General features: G+C 57.2%; 1 protein-coding gene across 1 annotated transcript in view; it reads right to left on the bottom strand.

Moving 5' to 3' along the window:
* The window catches only part of DSCAML1 (DS cell adhesion molecule like 1), a 338,141-nt gene that overhangs the window by 81,006 nt on the left and 242,305 nt on the right, over positions 1-14,830 (bottom strand). Inside the window, exons 6-8 of the mRNA XM_045080488.1 lie at positions 12,371-12,646; positions 9,686-9,982; positions 7,808-8,080 (exon numbers count right to left, since the gene is read on the bottom strand). Of these exons, the coding sequence (XP_044936423.1) occupies positions 7,808-8,080; positions 9,686-9,982; positions 12,371-12,646 (846 nt within the window). The remainder of the gene's footprint in view (positions 1-7,807; positions 8,081-9,685; positions 9,983-12,370; positions 12,647-14,830) is intronic.

Here is a 14,830-nt window from a genome sequence, read left to right as displayed (position 1 = left end):
GGAGAAGAGAGAGAAGGAGACAGACAATTAGCTTAACAAGGCTGAGCACCCCGTAGATGAGATCTCCTTTCTGCAATCAAATAATTAAATTACAAGGCTGTCCACAGTCCTCTGGCCTTCTCCCAGGCTCCAGCACCCCGCCCTCTGGGAAGCCTGCTGCTTTCCACCACAGGCCTACCCACAGGGACCACCAGCAGGGCCGAGCCCTGGGGGGAGAGGATGGTGGCATCCTAGGCATGCCCAAGGCCCTCCCTACACCCCAAAGCCCTTCCTGCACCCCAAGGATTTCAGGGCTCAGCAGGGAGCTTCCCTCCCAGAGTGGTGGGGGTTAGGCATAGAATCACCCTTGGCAGCCCTTTGGCTCCCTTGGAAAGTTCTTGATCAAGAGCCTAGGTCCGGAGGAAGTGACATTTTTGGAGGGATGGGATGAGAGCCATAACCTTCAGCAGGGTGTTTAACTGACCTTCCCAGTGTCCTCTGCCACTTTACCCTTCATCCTGCTACAGGGCCTCCATCAGTGTGCCGTGACCACCCGCCGCTCCAAGTCTTAGCCCGTGCCTCGGCAAACACAGTTGGACCCTTATCCCTCTTATTCCCATCATGCGTGCTCCCCCCAGGGCCCAGATCAAGGTCCACGGGGACTCTGGTTTGTCTGGATCTCCCCATCCCAATCTCTGGCTGCCTACTGCCTGGGTTAGGGTTTGCCCGAGTATTCTGGGTGGTTTGCTGGGTCTTGGGGATCTCCAAATGAGATTTCTCCAGAAATCTGGAAAGCTCCTGACTCTAGTAACGGTCCCATGCCGACTGCTGGGATTTCCCAGAGGTCCCTCTGTTGGGCTCTGCCATTTCTCTCCCTGGGACTGTTTGGGCGCCTGGATCAGACTAAGGCTTCTGACCTCTTGGGATGTTTTGAGGGAACTGTTGCAAAGACCCAGATCTGCCTCTGGTTTGTCTCTCTAGGCCAAACAGAACCAGGCCTGGCCCAGTTCTCCTTCCCACAGAGGCCGGAAGCTAGAGCCCACAGGCCTCCAGGGAAATGCCTCCTCGTCCACTCAGAAGCTCTGCAGTACTACGTCTTCTGTGAGGCCTGCCCTCGTCCCACAGCACCTGTGCCCACCTTCATCATGGCACCTGTCATAGGGCAGGAGGGTGGCGGTTTGCACTCCTGCCTTCCGTGGGGGGTCTGGGAGCTCCTCTAGGGCAGTAACTAAGACTGACTTCCCTGGCCAGTTGCAAGAGTCCAATAAATGCCTGGTGGATGAGTGAATGAATGTGAACACATGCTCAGATATGACTTCCTGGGTTGATCTTAGACGTTGAACTGTCAGGCGGGCCAGGGTCGAGAGAGCACAGGATGGGGGTCCGTCCAGAAGAGGGGGGTTCCTATGCCATTCCTGAAGATGCTATATTGATGCTATCAAGGGAGCTTATCCCTTGGTCCTTCCTGGGGGTCAGGCCCTTGCTCCCATGGTCCCAGAAGCAGCTCCTAGGCACACTTGAACGTGACCAAGGGGAGACTCAAGGGTTGCAGAGGAGGATGTGTGGGCAAAGCTAGTTCTGGGAGGTTCTACCAAGGAGGAGAGGGCCGAGGGGCTGTCAAGGCTAAAGGAGCAGCCCCGGGGATGAGGGGGGGCTTGTCTCGCGCTGTATTTCCTCTGTGAACAGAGCAAGTGGCAAGCAAAAGACTGAAATCAGGCAGGGAGACTTAGCTCATGCAAGGGAAGACTGTCTCTCTTAGTAAGAAGGGATTTGGATAATGGAACAAGTTACTAAGGCAGGTTAATTCATTAATTAACTAATTCATCTAATATTTATGAAATGCCTAGTCTGTGAAGGCATTATTATGCTCCGTGTGGGCTGGAGAAAGTAGAAACATGCTTAAAATACAGATAGAACCCCCAAGAGCTCATCATCTGCTAGGGAAGGCAAGATATTTCCCTCAATGATTATTGGACAGGCACCACCTGAGTAGAAAGATGCTGAACTCAGAGCCGTGAGACTTCTCACTCGTCTGGCTGGGTGACCGCGGCCTCACAGAGGAGGTAGCATTTGGGCAGAGAGCTAAAGGACACAATGTACATGGGGTGGGGGAGGGGAAAGGGAGCCATGATGCAGAGGCCAACCAGGGGGGATCACTCCCTTCTGGCCTTCAGGAATAACGTGGATGGCTACTGCGATGCCCCTGGAGACAGGAGCCGACCAGTACCCATCCGGGGGGCTTGACATTCACCTGGGCTGGCCAGAGCTCTCAGAAGCACAATTGTCCTGTGGAAGGCAGACAACCAGACAACACACCAGAGATCCAGGGCAGTCTCCCGGCCCCCTCTACCTTTTGCCCCTGCTGCAGGCCGATGAGGCAAGGAGGTGTCCCCTTAGGAACCCTTTTTTGTAGGTGTTAGGGGCCAGAGCTGCTCATGGAATTTCCTGGCTCCAGGCTCTGCTCAGATACTTCCATAACCGCAGGTACAGCAGGAGGGAGAAGAAAGTCCAGGGGTCCTGGTTCCTTCACAGGCTCCCTGCCTAGTGGAGGAGCCCCGTGAGCCAGAGGCTCTGAGAAACAGGGTGTGGGGGCTCTGGGATGGGTGTGCGGGCAGCGGCCCCAAGGTGGGGCTGCTTTCCGACCCGTGAGTCAGGGATGTCTTCCCCAACGCTCAGAGGTAGACGTGAGCTAACTGAACGTGTGTGTGTCCATTTCTGCCTCTGGGAAAGCGATCCTCAGTAGTGGGGTGGGGGAGGGGGTCCAGTTCTGATGACCTCTATCGCAGTGATGAGCAGGGACCTCCGAGGGTCGACTGCACAAAGGACCCCCCCGCCCCCGCCGTCCCTGAGTCCCAGCATTTCTCCAACCCCCAGCCCAAATGTGAGGGGGCATGCTCTGGCCACAGTCATCTGTGGGGAGAGGACAACTCCGTGCTGAGGGAGGTGGGGTTGGAGCAAGATGCTACCATGGTGAAGAGGCCAGAGGACAGAGTGGCTGGGGACGTACAGTTGTCGCGGCCATCTAGGAGGTGCCCGGCCACCATAAAGCCTTTACGGCCCCCTGCTTGGGAGCGTTGCACAGATGAGGGCGTGCCAACGGCCAGCCCAGACCATAAACACTTTATGGTGTCGCTCATTGTCTGTCTTTGAGACTGAGCCTTCTTATTTACTGTGCCTGCTTAGTGGAGAGAGGGCACTGGGGGGAGTCGGCGTGTCTGCCCGTGTAGCACAGAGGTGGGGAGACAGCCGTGCCCAGGAGCTGGGTTCCGGCCTCTGTCTTCCGTGCGAGTGAGCAGATACAGGCCACCTCCCGTCAACCACCCTGCCTCTGCCCTGAGCCTCCATTTCCTCATCTGAAAAACCAAGGAGTTGGACCAAGTAATCTGTAAAGCCTCTACTATTTTAGGAATAATAATAACTTCCTTTTTTTTTTTTTTTTTAACACAACCCTCTCTTTCTCAGGAGGGCCTCCCTTGGCCACCCTATTTAAAATCACAGATCATTCCCAACTCTTCTTGCACTTTCATCCCAGCTCCTTCTCTGAATAAGGGAATAAGGCCGCTGGCGGGAGCTTTCCTGGTGCCCCCCTCTCCCAGGGACAACCAGACTCTGCTCCTACGGAACCCATTGTATCCCCTCCCTGTGGGTTCCAAACCTCCACCTCTGTGGATGGCAGGCATTGGTCCCAGGGACTGGCTTTTTCCTAAGCCCCAACCTAGGATCACAGAAACCCCCAACCCACTCACTGGAGTGGAAGGGACCCTCCTCCAAAGGCTCCGGGCGCAGGGCAGGCACTGGTTTGGGCTGCCAGGGAAGACAGAGTGTGGGTGTGCAGTATGGGCACTGGGGAAGGAGCGGATGTGTGTGTCCTCTTCCGTTCACGCTCCACAGGGGCCTGGCAGCACCGCCCACCCCCGGCCTTGCAGAGCATGGGCTGCAAGCCCCTCTTGGCCTCGTTTTGGCTCCAGAGGCCCAGAGAGACTCAGATGTGGGGATGGAGATGTTCTCTCGCTGAGCTGAAGCCAAGGAGCCCCAGTCGCAGCCTGCCTTCTTAGTTAATTAAACATTCAGTCTGCGTGCCCAGAGATGCTTTTCTGCTACATTATTTTTCAGCTATGGGGGGCCCTAAAGACATCGAATCTAGGTTGGATCTATGTGCCCGCCTCTTAGCATCCTGCCAGGGAAGTCTCTAGATGCCCGGAGAGGAGCACTTGCCTTCCCGACAGCCCTGCTCTCCCTTGCCAGTAGGCGTCACATGCCCCAAGGCCCAAGGGGCCCACATAGCATGCCCACCCTCTCCCGGCAGCCCTCCCACCTTGCTGGGCCACAGCAGCTCACCTTGGCAATATTTCATCTGGTGTCACTCACAGTCACCTTTTGTGTCTCAGGAATGGTGTCTTACAGGAGGGTAGGGACAGAGCCAATATTCGTGCACACATGACTGCCGACATGCGTGCGCATGCACGCGCATGCATGTGTGTGCAACAGTGGACAGGTTAGTATGTGTATATTTGTTGCATGGACATGCATATCATATAGAACCAATGAGTATATGTGTGTATCCACAGACACAAAGGGCTCTGCACATGTGTGTGCATGTGTGTTGGGTGTGTTCTGCTCTTAGCTCAGTGTCTGAAAAATTCATCAGAAGACCAGCAGTCCCAGAAGGAATGGGGTCAGCAGTGGTTTTTCCAGCTCCTTGGAGCAGCATGGGTTTCTGCTGCTTCCTGCCCGCAAGCCCATGGCCCCCCAGAGAGATGCAGGGTGGGAGGGGCTTCTAACCCATCCTCCGTGTCCAGTGCTCTGTTCCACATCCACCTGGCCTTTTGCTGTACCCTGGCTCTCTGCTCCGGTCCCCTGAGTGGGACGTATGTCCCAGCCAGGTGATGGGAGTGGGCTCAGCCGCGCTGCCCCTGGACCCGGCGGGCCTCACCCAGAGTCAGGGCCCCACTGCACGCCCAGGGGCACCTCCTCCACCCTCCTCCTTGAGTAGCTCTTGGAACAGCACATCAGCTAATCAAGCAGCATGCTCATAATCAGCTCTGATGGGTTCTTCTGCAAAAGTGCATTCTAATGAGGTGGGGAGAGGGAGTCAGGGAGTGGGAGGATGGAGGACCTGAGCTTTCCGAGTGGAAGGGGCAGGGGGTCCCAGAGCCCCGCACACAAATGCCACTTCTCGGTCTGGAGAGAAAACAGGGGACCCCCGTCCTTCCAAGGCTGGATCTTCAGACCCTGAGGGCAGGGAAGAGGGAACGTGTGCACACGTGCCCCATACCTTCTACACACGCATGGTGTTTGATGAACGCGGGGCTTTGTGCTGGGTGCGGGAGGCACGTGTGCCTGGTGCATGGGCTCTGCCCTCTAGATCTCTCCCTCTCTCTCTCTTACACACACACACACACACACACACACACACACACACATGCACTCCCCCTTTCCTCTTGTCGCTCAGCACAATCACAACAGGCCCAGAGAGTCGCTGAGACGGAATGCATCAGATTCAATTCATTAGGACTGATCGCTCCCTGAATGGGGTTGAATAATTGATGAGCAGGAGCGGCTTTCTGGATGTTCTGCGTACTCCGTGGCTCGCCGGAGCCCTGTTATTTATTTATTTTTTTTAAGCCAACAAACCTGGCCAAATGCTCACTGGTGCGGGCGGGCAGAAGGGAGTGGAGCAAAGGTTAGATGTTTTAATATGTGATGTTTACAATGTAAACTCTCGGTCCACTGCTTGTAAGGGAAATGGATACGGGCAGCCCTTGATGCTGGGAGGGGGTAGGCAGGCTCTGCTATCTTCCACCACCAGCAAGTGGGGGAGGTGGCCTGTGAGGCTTGTGAGCCTCCTGCCCAGGACTCCAGGCAGGACAGAGGTGGGACAGGCCTCAGCTAAGGAGGGGGCCGGGGTGCCCCTGAGCCTAACTAAGGGGTAGCAGCGGGAGGCAGGGAGCTGACGCCCTAAGGTCTCATGGCACCTGCTCTGGCTTGAAATGGCCACGGCCCCACAGTTTTGGGGCCAAAGTGAGTCCTCCCAGCAAGCCAGTACCACCCAGACTGCTGTCTCAGCTTCAGCTCGGGAAATACTCATCGGCTGGCACGGTGACAGGTGATGGGTGCCCAAGGGCGCCGGTGACATGCGGGGCAAGCGAGGGAAGTGCCGGCGCCGCCTTTTGCTGCTACTGTTCAGTCACCTAACCGTCCACCAGACTTCACCTGCTCCTGCCACTATCACCCCACGCTCAAAGGGGCCACAGCCCAATGCGGTGTCTGTCTCCCCCGATTCTTCCTTCTCCCAGACTTCCCTCTTTCTGTCCACAAATCTGCCCTTGGATCTGGATTCAGGGGCCTGGGACCCACTGGGGCCTTCCCCTCTGCCAGGGCCCCTGCTCGGGCCTGGACCCCTCCCCCTCCCCCGCCCCAGGTCCCAGGCCAGCTTTCCTCTCCTGGTGCATGTTGGCCCCAGGGTCCCTTCCTTCCTGCCCTGGGGTGACCTCACACAGGTGCCCAGGCGACAGGGGCTCTCAGCCTTCTCAGGGTCTCTGTTTCCCTTCCTGACTCTCAGGGGGTCTCCGAGGCCTCTTTCTTTCCTGAAGTGGAGTGTGGAGAGTGGTTCCTCCTCTTAGCCCTCCCCTCCCCCAGCTCTGGGTTAGAGCCCAGGGCCTGGAGGTAGACAGGCCTGGGACACATTCTGCTTCCAGGTGACAGTTACCTGACTTTTTTGTGCCTCTGCCTTTTCTGCCTTGGAAACTGGGGAGAAAATGGTACCTGCTTGAGATAAGGGGGCTGTGCTGGGGTTCAATGAAACTGAGCGTGTGGAGTGCCAAGTCACAGTGACTGGTGCGTGGTGGGTCCGCCACAGTGATATTGGTCTCATTATGACAGCGGCTAGAGTCTGGTGCTGGAGACCAGCACAGTGGCTGGAGACCACAGCCCTTCTTCCTCCCTCACGGGGCCCCAGGCTGGCGTCTCCATGCTCCCAGAGCCTCAGGCTTTCCCAGTGCTTGACGCCCTCAGATCCTTACCCACTGGGGCCATGAGTGACCTCCCATTCCAGCTGTCACTCCTCAGCCAGGCCTGGCAGGCATCTCCTTGCCTATCCTGTCCCAGAGAAGCCAGGCCACACTCCACTCACTCACTGCCCGGCAGTTCCAAGAACATATTTGGGATGGAGTGTGGCACACCTGTGCAGCCCCAGAACCAAGGGGACAGCTGTCATTGCTCACATAGGCACAGAGTCCCTTAGTTCTACTCATTCGTTCATTTAAGCCGCAGGCGTGTAGTGAATAGCTCCTATGCACCAGGCATCGTGCTAAGTACCCCTGCCCAAAACACGTGCCTGTCCCAGGCGAGCGAGAAGGGCCTGGGCGGAGGTTTTGTCAGGCTGTCCTCTGTAGGCCTCAAAAAGCGTGAGCAGGTAGAGGGGAGTCAGAGCCCCAGAACAGGCTCCCTCCACCCAGCCTCCTGCTGCACCTGCCTCTTGCCCCATCTTGGTGGCTCTGGTGGGCCCCCGCTGACGTGCTGCGGCTCCCTCCTGACTGATACAGCCCACCATCGCGGACTCGGGCCTCTGGCCCAGAAAGTGACCTTTGTGCCTCACATGCCTCTCATGCCTGCCTCCCGGGTCAGTGCCATGTTGTTCTGCAACCCACAGAGGGAACCTTCTTTGTCCCACTGCAATCGCCCCCCGCCCCGCCCCTTTGCTCCCGAGCACCCGCTCAGGACCCTCCCTTCCTTGGCCTGCCACTCCTTCAGGCCAGGCTGCTGCTGTCCGAGCCATCAGCAGGTGGCGGAGAGCCCCAGGTGGGCTCGGGGTCTGGGCGAGGCCTACCTTTGACAGCCACATGGACACTCTGGCTGATGGACAGCTGGGGTTGGATGAGGACGCTGCACAAGTACTCGCCCTCGTCCATGCCCTTCTGCACGTCGGTCAGCTTCAGCGTCCCGTTCTCGAACACCACCTGGCGGTGGTTGTCGGGCAGCAGCAGGGCGTCCTTGTACCATTTGATGGAGTAGTAGGGGTAGCCGATGACCCTGCAGTTGACGAGGGTGTCCCGCCCGGCGACGGCCGTGATGTTCCTCATCGCCCGGATGCTGGGGGGGCCTGGGTGGGAGTCAGCGGGGAGGAGGAGCAGAGCAGGGATAAGCGGTTCGGTTAGCCAGGGACAGCCGGGGGCTGCCCTGTGACTCTCTTCTCCGTTACTTGGCTCTGAAACTCTCAGGGGATGGGAATTCAGTGGGGTGGGGGCGGGGTGGGGGAGAAGGAAGACTTTATTGCAAGGGTAAAGGCAGAGGCTGAAGCTGGGGGCACCCACGGTCTCTCCAGGACTCTGTTACTAGCTTCAAACAGCTGCCAACAGACATGTTCCCTGCATGCCTGGGGCAGGGATCCGTCCCCCTAATGGGACGGGATATGTGAGCCAACTGAAGCCTCACGAGAAGGGACTGGGATTTGGGAGGGTGAGTTCTCATTTACAAGGGGATTAAGATTTGGGGGTTACAATGGTGATGTGGAGATTTTTTTTTTTTTCATTTAACTTGTGCATAATGGTTTTGTACCAAAAAGGATCTCGTATACATTAAATATTTAAAAGGCAGTAGGAAGGTTGTTACTGGATGAGCTGATGGTTTTCTTCTAAACAGGTAAGTGGGTTTTGTGGGTCCCTGAGAAGGGGCCCTAAGAGGGGGACACTGGGCACCCTGGCTGCAGGGAGGGGGTGTCCTCAGCTGGGTGGCTGGGCAGGTGGCGATGTGGGAGTGGTCAAGGAACCAGGTAGGGAGCAGGAGTGGGCATAGGAAACCCCAGGCTTCAGGTTCCCCACCCAGCAGATGAGGGGCCGCACGAAGGGATCCCAGGACCCTGGAACTCTGACCTTTCTAATTCAAAAGCATGGAGGGAGGTAAATGGGAGGCCACTTTTCTCATGTGGGGCTGGAGCCCTGGCTCCATGGTAGCCACCAGGGCCCTTCCCCCTCCTCCTCTGCCCCTGGGTCGGGGTCACTGGAGGGGCCGGGTGAGGACCAGTGGTACCTGACAGGGCTGCAAAGAGCTTCAGAGAAGGCTCTTCTCACCGTGCTTACTTGGAGAGCTGAGATCTGGGGATGATCACCTGAGGACTGCTTCCCCCACTGCTGGGGGGGGTGTGTCTGCTTTGGGATGCCCCCACCCAGCCCGAGCCTCCCACTCTTGATGGCTTGGGCCTCAGGAGGGAGGAAATCGGGGGGAAGACTCTGTGTTGGCTCCTGCCTGCTTACATCTCCTGGAGCATTTGGGGGATGGCTCACTGGGAGCACAGCTTTGATGGACACCCCCATCCAAGGTCAAGTCTGGCCCCAATGCCCCTTCCTGTCCTTGTCCTCACAAGGCCCTGGTGGGGCTGGTGGTTGCTAGTGGGGTGCTGAGTGTACCTGGGGCCAGAGAGATCTGATGGGGAGGAATGGGGGTGGAGACAGGTCAGACCGGGAGAGGAGAAGGGGTGGGGGAGGGGATGGGGATGCAGAGGAGGGCCAACTGTAGCAGACCGCACACACGAGAAAGGATGACGGGTGTGTGGCGGGCAGGGAAAAGGGGAGAAAGAGAGGAAAGAGACCGCTACTAAAAGCAAAATGACAGTTAATAATAAGTACTAATCACCACAAGAATAATGGGAACCACAGAGATGGCAAAGGAACTCAAAAGCCTATTCTGATATTTAAATGTAGACAGGCACCTCTTACGTTTATTCGCGCCTGGTATTCAGCACTGCCCACCGAGTTCCGCGCCGCGCACCGGTACACGCCGCCGTCACGGATCTGGGGGCCCGTGACGTTCATATGGCTGACGGTGGTGCCGTCCGACATGGTGTACTGGTTGGTGCGGTGGCTCCCGTCCCGCACGATGGGCTCGTCGTCCAGGGCCCAGGTGACGGTGGGGGGCGGGGCGCCCTTGGCCGCGCACATCAGCGAGAACTGCTCCCCAGGGTTGACCACCTTCTCGCTGAAGGACGAGACGATGCGGGGCGTGCCGTCTGCCGGGAGCGAGGAGTCCCCATCAGGGTCACCGAGCCACGGAGTGACAGCCGCCCGGACAGGCCACCCCACCCCGTGAGGTACCCATTTTTCCCGCACGGATTTCCAACCCCTGGATTTGAATCCTCCCGCAGCCCCTTGTGAGCTCTGTGTCTTTGGGCAAGTTCCCCAACTTCTCTGAATCTCCCCATTTCTCAACTCTGGAGGGTAGAGATATCGGGGGGAGTGAATATACCCTCTTCATACTGATGCTGTGAGGACGAAAGGGATTAGTGCATTAAAGATGCTTCATATAAGGGCGCCTGGGTGGCTCAGTGGGTTAGGCCTCTGCCTTCGGCTCAGGTCATGACCCCAGGGTCCTGGGATAGAGCCCCGCATCGGGCTCTCTGCTCACCAGGGAGCCTGCTTGCCCCCCTCCCCCGCCTGCCTCTCTGCCTACTTATGTTCTCTCTCTCTGTCAAATAAATAAATAAAATCTTTAAAAAAAAAAAAAAGATGCTTTGTATAATGCTTTGAAAGTGCTTGCTAAATGTCAGCTCTGGCCCACTCTGCCCTTCTGCCTTTCTCCTCCCTGCGTTAGGAAAGCCATAGGACTCAAGAGTCCCGCGTGGAGCCAGGACCTGGCTGGGCTGGACCTGCGGAATTGGATTCCAGCGCTTGTTACTGCACGTGGGCTGGGGGTGCTAGAGCCCTGTCCGCCAAGCCTCAAGTTTAAGGCTCAGTGGCTGCCCAGAGGCATGGGTGTGTGTGTGTGGCCGGAGCTTAAGTATCGGCTGACCCAATAACCCCAGACGGGACAATTAATCCCACTGCTCCAGCTTCCTCCATGGCGAGGGAGCATGAAATTACTGAGCCTGGCCAGCCTGCCACACAGGATTGTTGTAAAGTTAAAGTATGTGTTGCGCACTTGAAAACTAAGGCAAACACTTGAAAAAAAAAAGGCTAAAGTTACATGGCTTTCCACATCTCCCACCAAGTTTCACACCCAAATGCTGATGTTAATCCAGTCTGCTGGCTAAAACCACGGGGAGAACCTGGTGCCTGGCAGCGTCCGGGACTGCCCACGAGGGTCACGGCTTTTGGTCCCTCCTCCGCTTCCTTCCTTGAACCCTCCCTTCTGGCTGTTCCTCCCTCCCTCCTTTCTGCCCTTCCTGCCATCCTCATTTCCCATATGAACTGGCCATCAGTGGGCTGTCTTCTCAGAGAGAAACTGTGCTGTGTGGGGAGTCGGTCAGACAGGAAGTCCCCAGAGAGGTCAGGCTCCCATTTTGAACTGGTCTGTTCCTAGCTGGTGGGAAGAAGATCTGGGAAGAAGTTCTGGCTGGACAAGAGGAGGCAGGGGCTGAAGGAGGGGCAGTTCACTGGGCACTGTACTTAGGGTGAGGGATAAGGGGATGCCCACTACCATGTCCCATCTCCCAAGGAATGAGGACCCACAGGCCATGACAGGTAGACCCATGTGGGATCCCGATAACCTGTAGGACTTGTCTGGGTTTGGTGTCTTTGTTATAATGGTAAAAAAAAATCCTTGGAAACAATAGGATTGTGGGGTTTTTGTTTTGTTTTGGTAGCAACAAAGGAGCTGGGGGACCACTAAATTTGTTGGTAGGGACAGGGCCTTTGTCAGTCCTCACTGTATTCTCATGCAAATAAGAAAAAAGGGACTCCTCTGTATGGTCACAACCTGATGCCAGGGCCCATGGCTTGGCAAGGGGAATTCAAGCTGGATTCCAGCCCTTACTCTTGGTCCTGCCTTGTAGGCACTTTGTGCAGTGAACAACCTGAACAACCGTACACAGATGTGCTGGGTGAGGAGCCCCGGGTGGCAGCAGCTTTAAAAGGAGAAAGAAGCATGTGAAAATCCAACTCTGTAGTAAGAAACTAGTAAGAAACAGAGCCTGCTGCAAAAAGACCTTAGGGCAAAGATTTGAAAGTCTATGGGCCTGGTGGGAAGGGTTGAGAATGGGGAGAGAGGGATGGCCAGAAAGAGAGGGCTCAGGGAAGAAAGCAGAGGTGGGGCTCAAGGCAGTGATTCCTGGTGGGCAGTCCTAGGGCCCCTGTGAGATTGAAAGCCTCTGGCATCTGAAAGAAGACCGCTTTTGTAGTGAGGTCCTAGTAATTTCGGAGGGCAGAGGCAATATAGCACAGTGGTTAAGAGACCTGAGTTCCGATCCCAACTCTGACCTTTGGCCAAGCTGTGTGACTTTGGGCAAGTGACTAAGCCTCAGATTCCCCAACTGCATAATAGGGAACATGAAGCAAAAGCATCTCCCCACAGGGCCCATGGAAGGACTAACTAAGACGGGCAGGTGCCTGGACCAGTGCCTGCTCTCAGGGCGGGAGGGAGGGAGCCTGAACCCACCCGGGTGCAGGCCACCCCAGCTCACCCTCCAGCACGATGATGGCGAAGTCCTGCGCGGTCTGGGCCTTGCGGGTGGCAAAGCACTGGTAGGCCCCGGAGTGGCTCTTCTGGGCCGAGGTGATGAGCAGAGTCTCGTTGCTGAGCCCGCGGATGGAGACGGCCTCGTCGGGCAGCACCAGCTCAGTGTTGCGGTACCAGCGGATGGTGAATTCCGGGGAGCCCAGCAGGGCACAGGAGAGGATGACCGTGCTGCCGATCCCGGTCTTCAGCTTCTTTGGTGTCAGGGTCACGTGAAGGGGGTCTGGGCCAGGCCCGCAGGGGAGTAGAGAGGAGAAAGGCAGCGGGGAGAAAAACAAGAGAAAACGGCTTTTACTGCGGAGCAGTGTGGCTCGGGTTGGACTGGAGGGAGGCCCTGGTTCTGTCCACAGACTCCTCGTGAGAGGGGCTGGGACCAGTGAATTCCCTCTCTAGACCTCAGTTTACTCATCTGGCAAATGGTACAGTCAGGGCAGGCCATCCCTTTGCACCTCTTGTTATGACGGCCTGCACTTTCTGGACATGTGGCCCTTGCCCTGTGGGGCTGGGAGCTCCTTTCAGCTCCGAAGAGGACAGGAGCTTGGCTGGCTCATCATCTTCCCCCGAAATCAGGGAGGCACCCTTGGCCCTGCCACCTGTCTCTCATATCCGTAGAGATAACCTGCTGCCATCGTCTGTCACTCTGACTGTCTTATTTCCCCCCCGGGGACTCTGCTCTCCATCCCTGGACCCAGGAAGTAACATCCTCCCCCCTCCCAGCCTCCCTCCTTCTGTTCTCCATGCCATAGCTGGCCACTGCCCTGCTCAGGACTTCCATGGTGCCCAAGAACTCGGTGTGGCATTCAAGGCCATCGAGGCTCCCGGGGACCTGCCTCTGCTTCTCAGCCCTACAGTCTCAGGGCAGCAGCATCCTGTCTGTGCTTGCTGCACCCGGGGCCACTTCTTGCCCCAGAGCCTCCCCCAAGAGTGCTCTTTTTCCTCTTTGCCTAATGCCTAGCCATCCTTCACACTGAGCTCAAGGACACCTCGTCCAGGAAGCCTTCCTGGATACCACTCCCCTCCCAGGCTGGGTCAGGACCTCTCTTCTGGGCCTCTCTCGATATCACTGTCACCACACTACGCACATGGGCTTTTAATCACTCCTCTGTGTCTGTCTCTGCACCTGGCTGTGAGCACTTGAGAGCAGGGCAGTGTCTCTCACCTGGATGTCTACTGCTGCCCCAGCCTTGTTTATCACTGCTAGGAGGGCTGGCCACCTCTCTGCCCTGATCTCCATGGGCTTGGGGTTTTCTAGAGGAGGCTGAGGCCTGCAGGGGACCAGGACCCCAGTGAGGTCACCTGGAGGAGGGGGCAGGGCAGCCTGGCTGGGCTGGGAACAGTCAAAGCACACAGGAGTCTGCTCCTGCCGGGTTCTCCCGCTCTCTCCCAGAGGCCCTGCCCAGGAAATGTCAGTGCACGATGAGGCAGGTGGCATCCAGTCACCAGTCACCATCCAGGGCTCCCAGGGCTCGGCCAGCTACCTGCTCTCACCTTGCTGCCCCGCACGACTTGGTGACAAGATGGATGGGGGCTCGGTGGCAGAATGGGTGTGTGTGCGTGTGAAAAGCCTGCTTTCCTCTGGACACCTGGCAAAGCGGGGCTGGCAGAGAGCATGGAAGGCCCAGAAAAGCTGTGCCACCTGCCCTTGAACCTGGTTGTCCAGCCAAACCCAGTTTTGGGGGGGATGTGGAGCTGAGGGTGGGCGGGGAATCAGGTGCACGGCAGCGGGGGTGTGCACGCGGCCGTGGGTCTGCATGCGTGTGTCTGGATGTGAGCACGCGAAGGGGGAGGAAGTGTGTATCTGTGAATGTGTATGGGCACCATACGTGTGTGCATGTGTGTATGGAGAAGTGGGCATGTGACCTTTCAACACATCTGCCTGTGGGGGTGCATGTCTGTGTGTCTGTGTCTGTGAGTCTGTGTGTGTGTGTGTGTGTGTGTGTGTGCATGCAGGCACGCCTATCTGCTTGCCTGTATGTACTGAGGCAGGGGCTATGAACACCACATCACCCAGAGTCAGGTGTGCTAATGTTCCAAGGGTTCAGGGGTGTGCCGCCCTCCTGACCTGAGCCCTGAGGCAGCATGCATGCGTGTGTGGATGTGTGTGTGTGAGTGTGAGATGACAGAGTGTGTATGTAATGTGCGTGCACTGGGATGGGGGGAGAGGGGAAGGCCTATCCGACTAAGCGGGTTTGGACAGTACTGGGGCACGGAGGGGGACATCGGTGCTGGTCCTTCCATGCTCCTGCCCTGCCAGCCGGGGCTTGTTAGGCTGCGAGGAGCCCCTGGTCCTCGGCTCTCTCAACACTCTCACCTAAGCATCTGTGTCCTGGGCTGTCACCCCAGTGTGTTTCCCGGGGCTCTTTTTGCTCTTCCAGCCTCACACGTGTTCCCACGGGGAGGACTTCTT

The sequence above is a fragment of the Mustela putorius genome, unplaced genomic scaffold (genome assembly GCF_011764305.1).
Source record: "Mustela putorius furo isolate JIRA1106 unplaced genomic scaffold, ASM1176430v1.1 tig00000460_pilon_pilon_pilon, whole genome shotgun sequence".
Taxonomy (NCBI): domain Eukaryota; kingdom Metazoa; phylum Chordata; class Mammalia; order Carnivora; family Mustelidae; genus Mustela; species Mustela putorius.
Note: the sequence above shows the minus strand (reverse complement) of the source record. Positions and strands in the feature narration are given on the sequence as shown.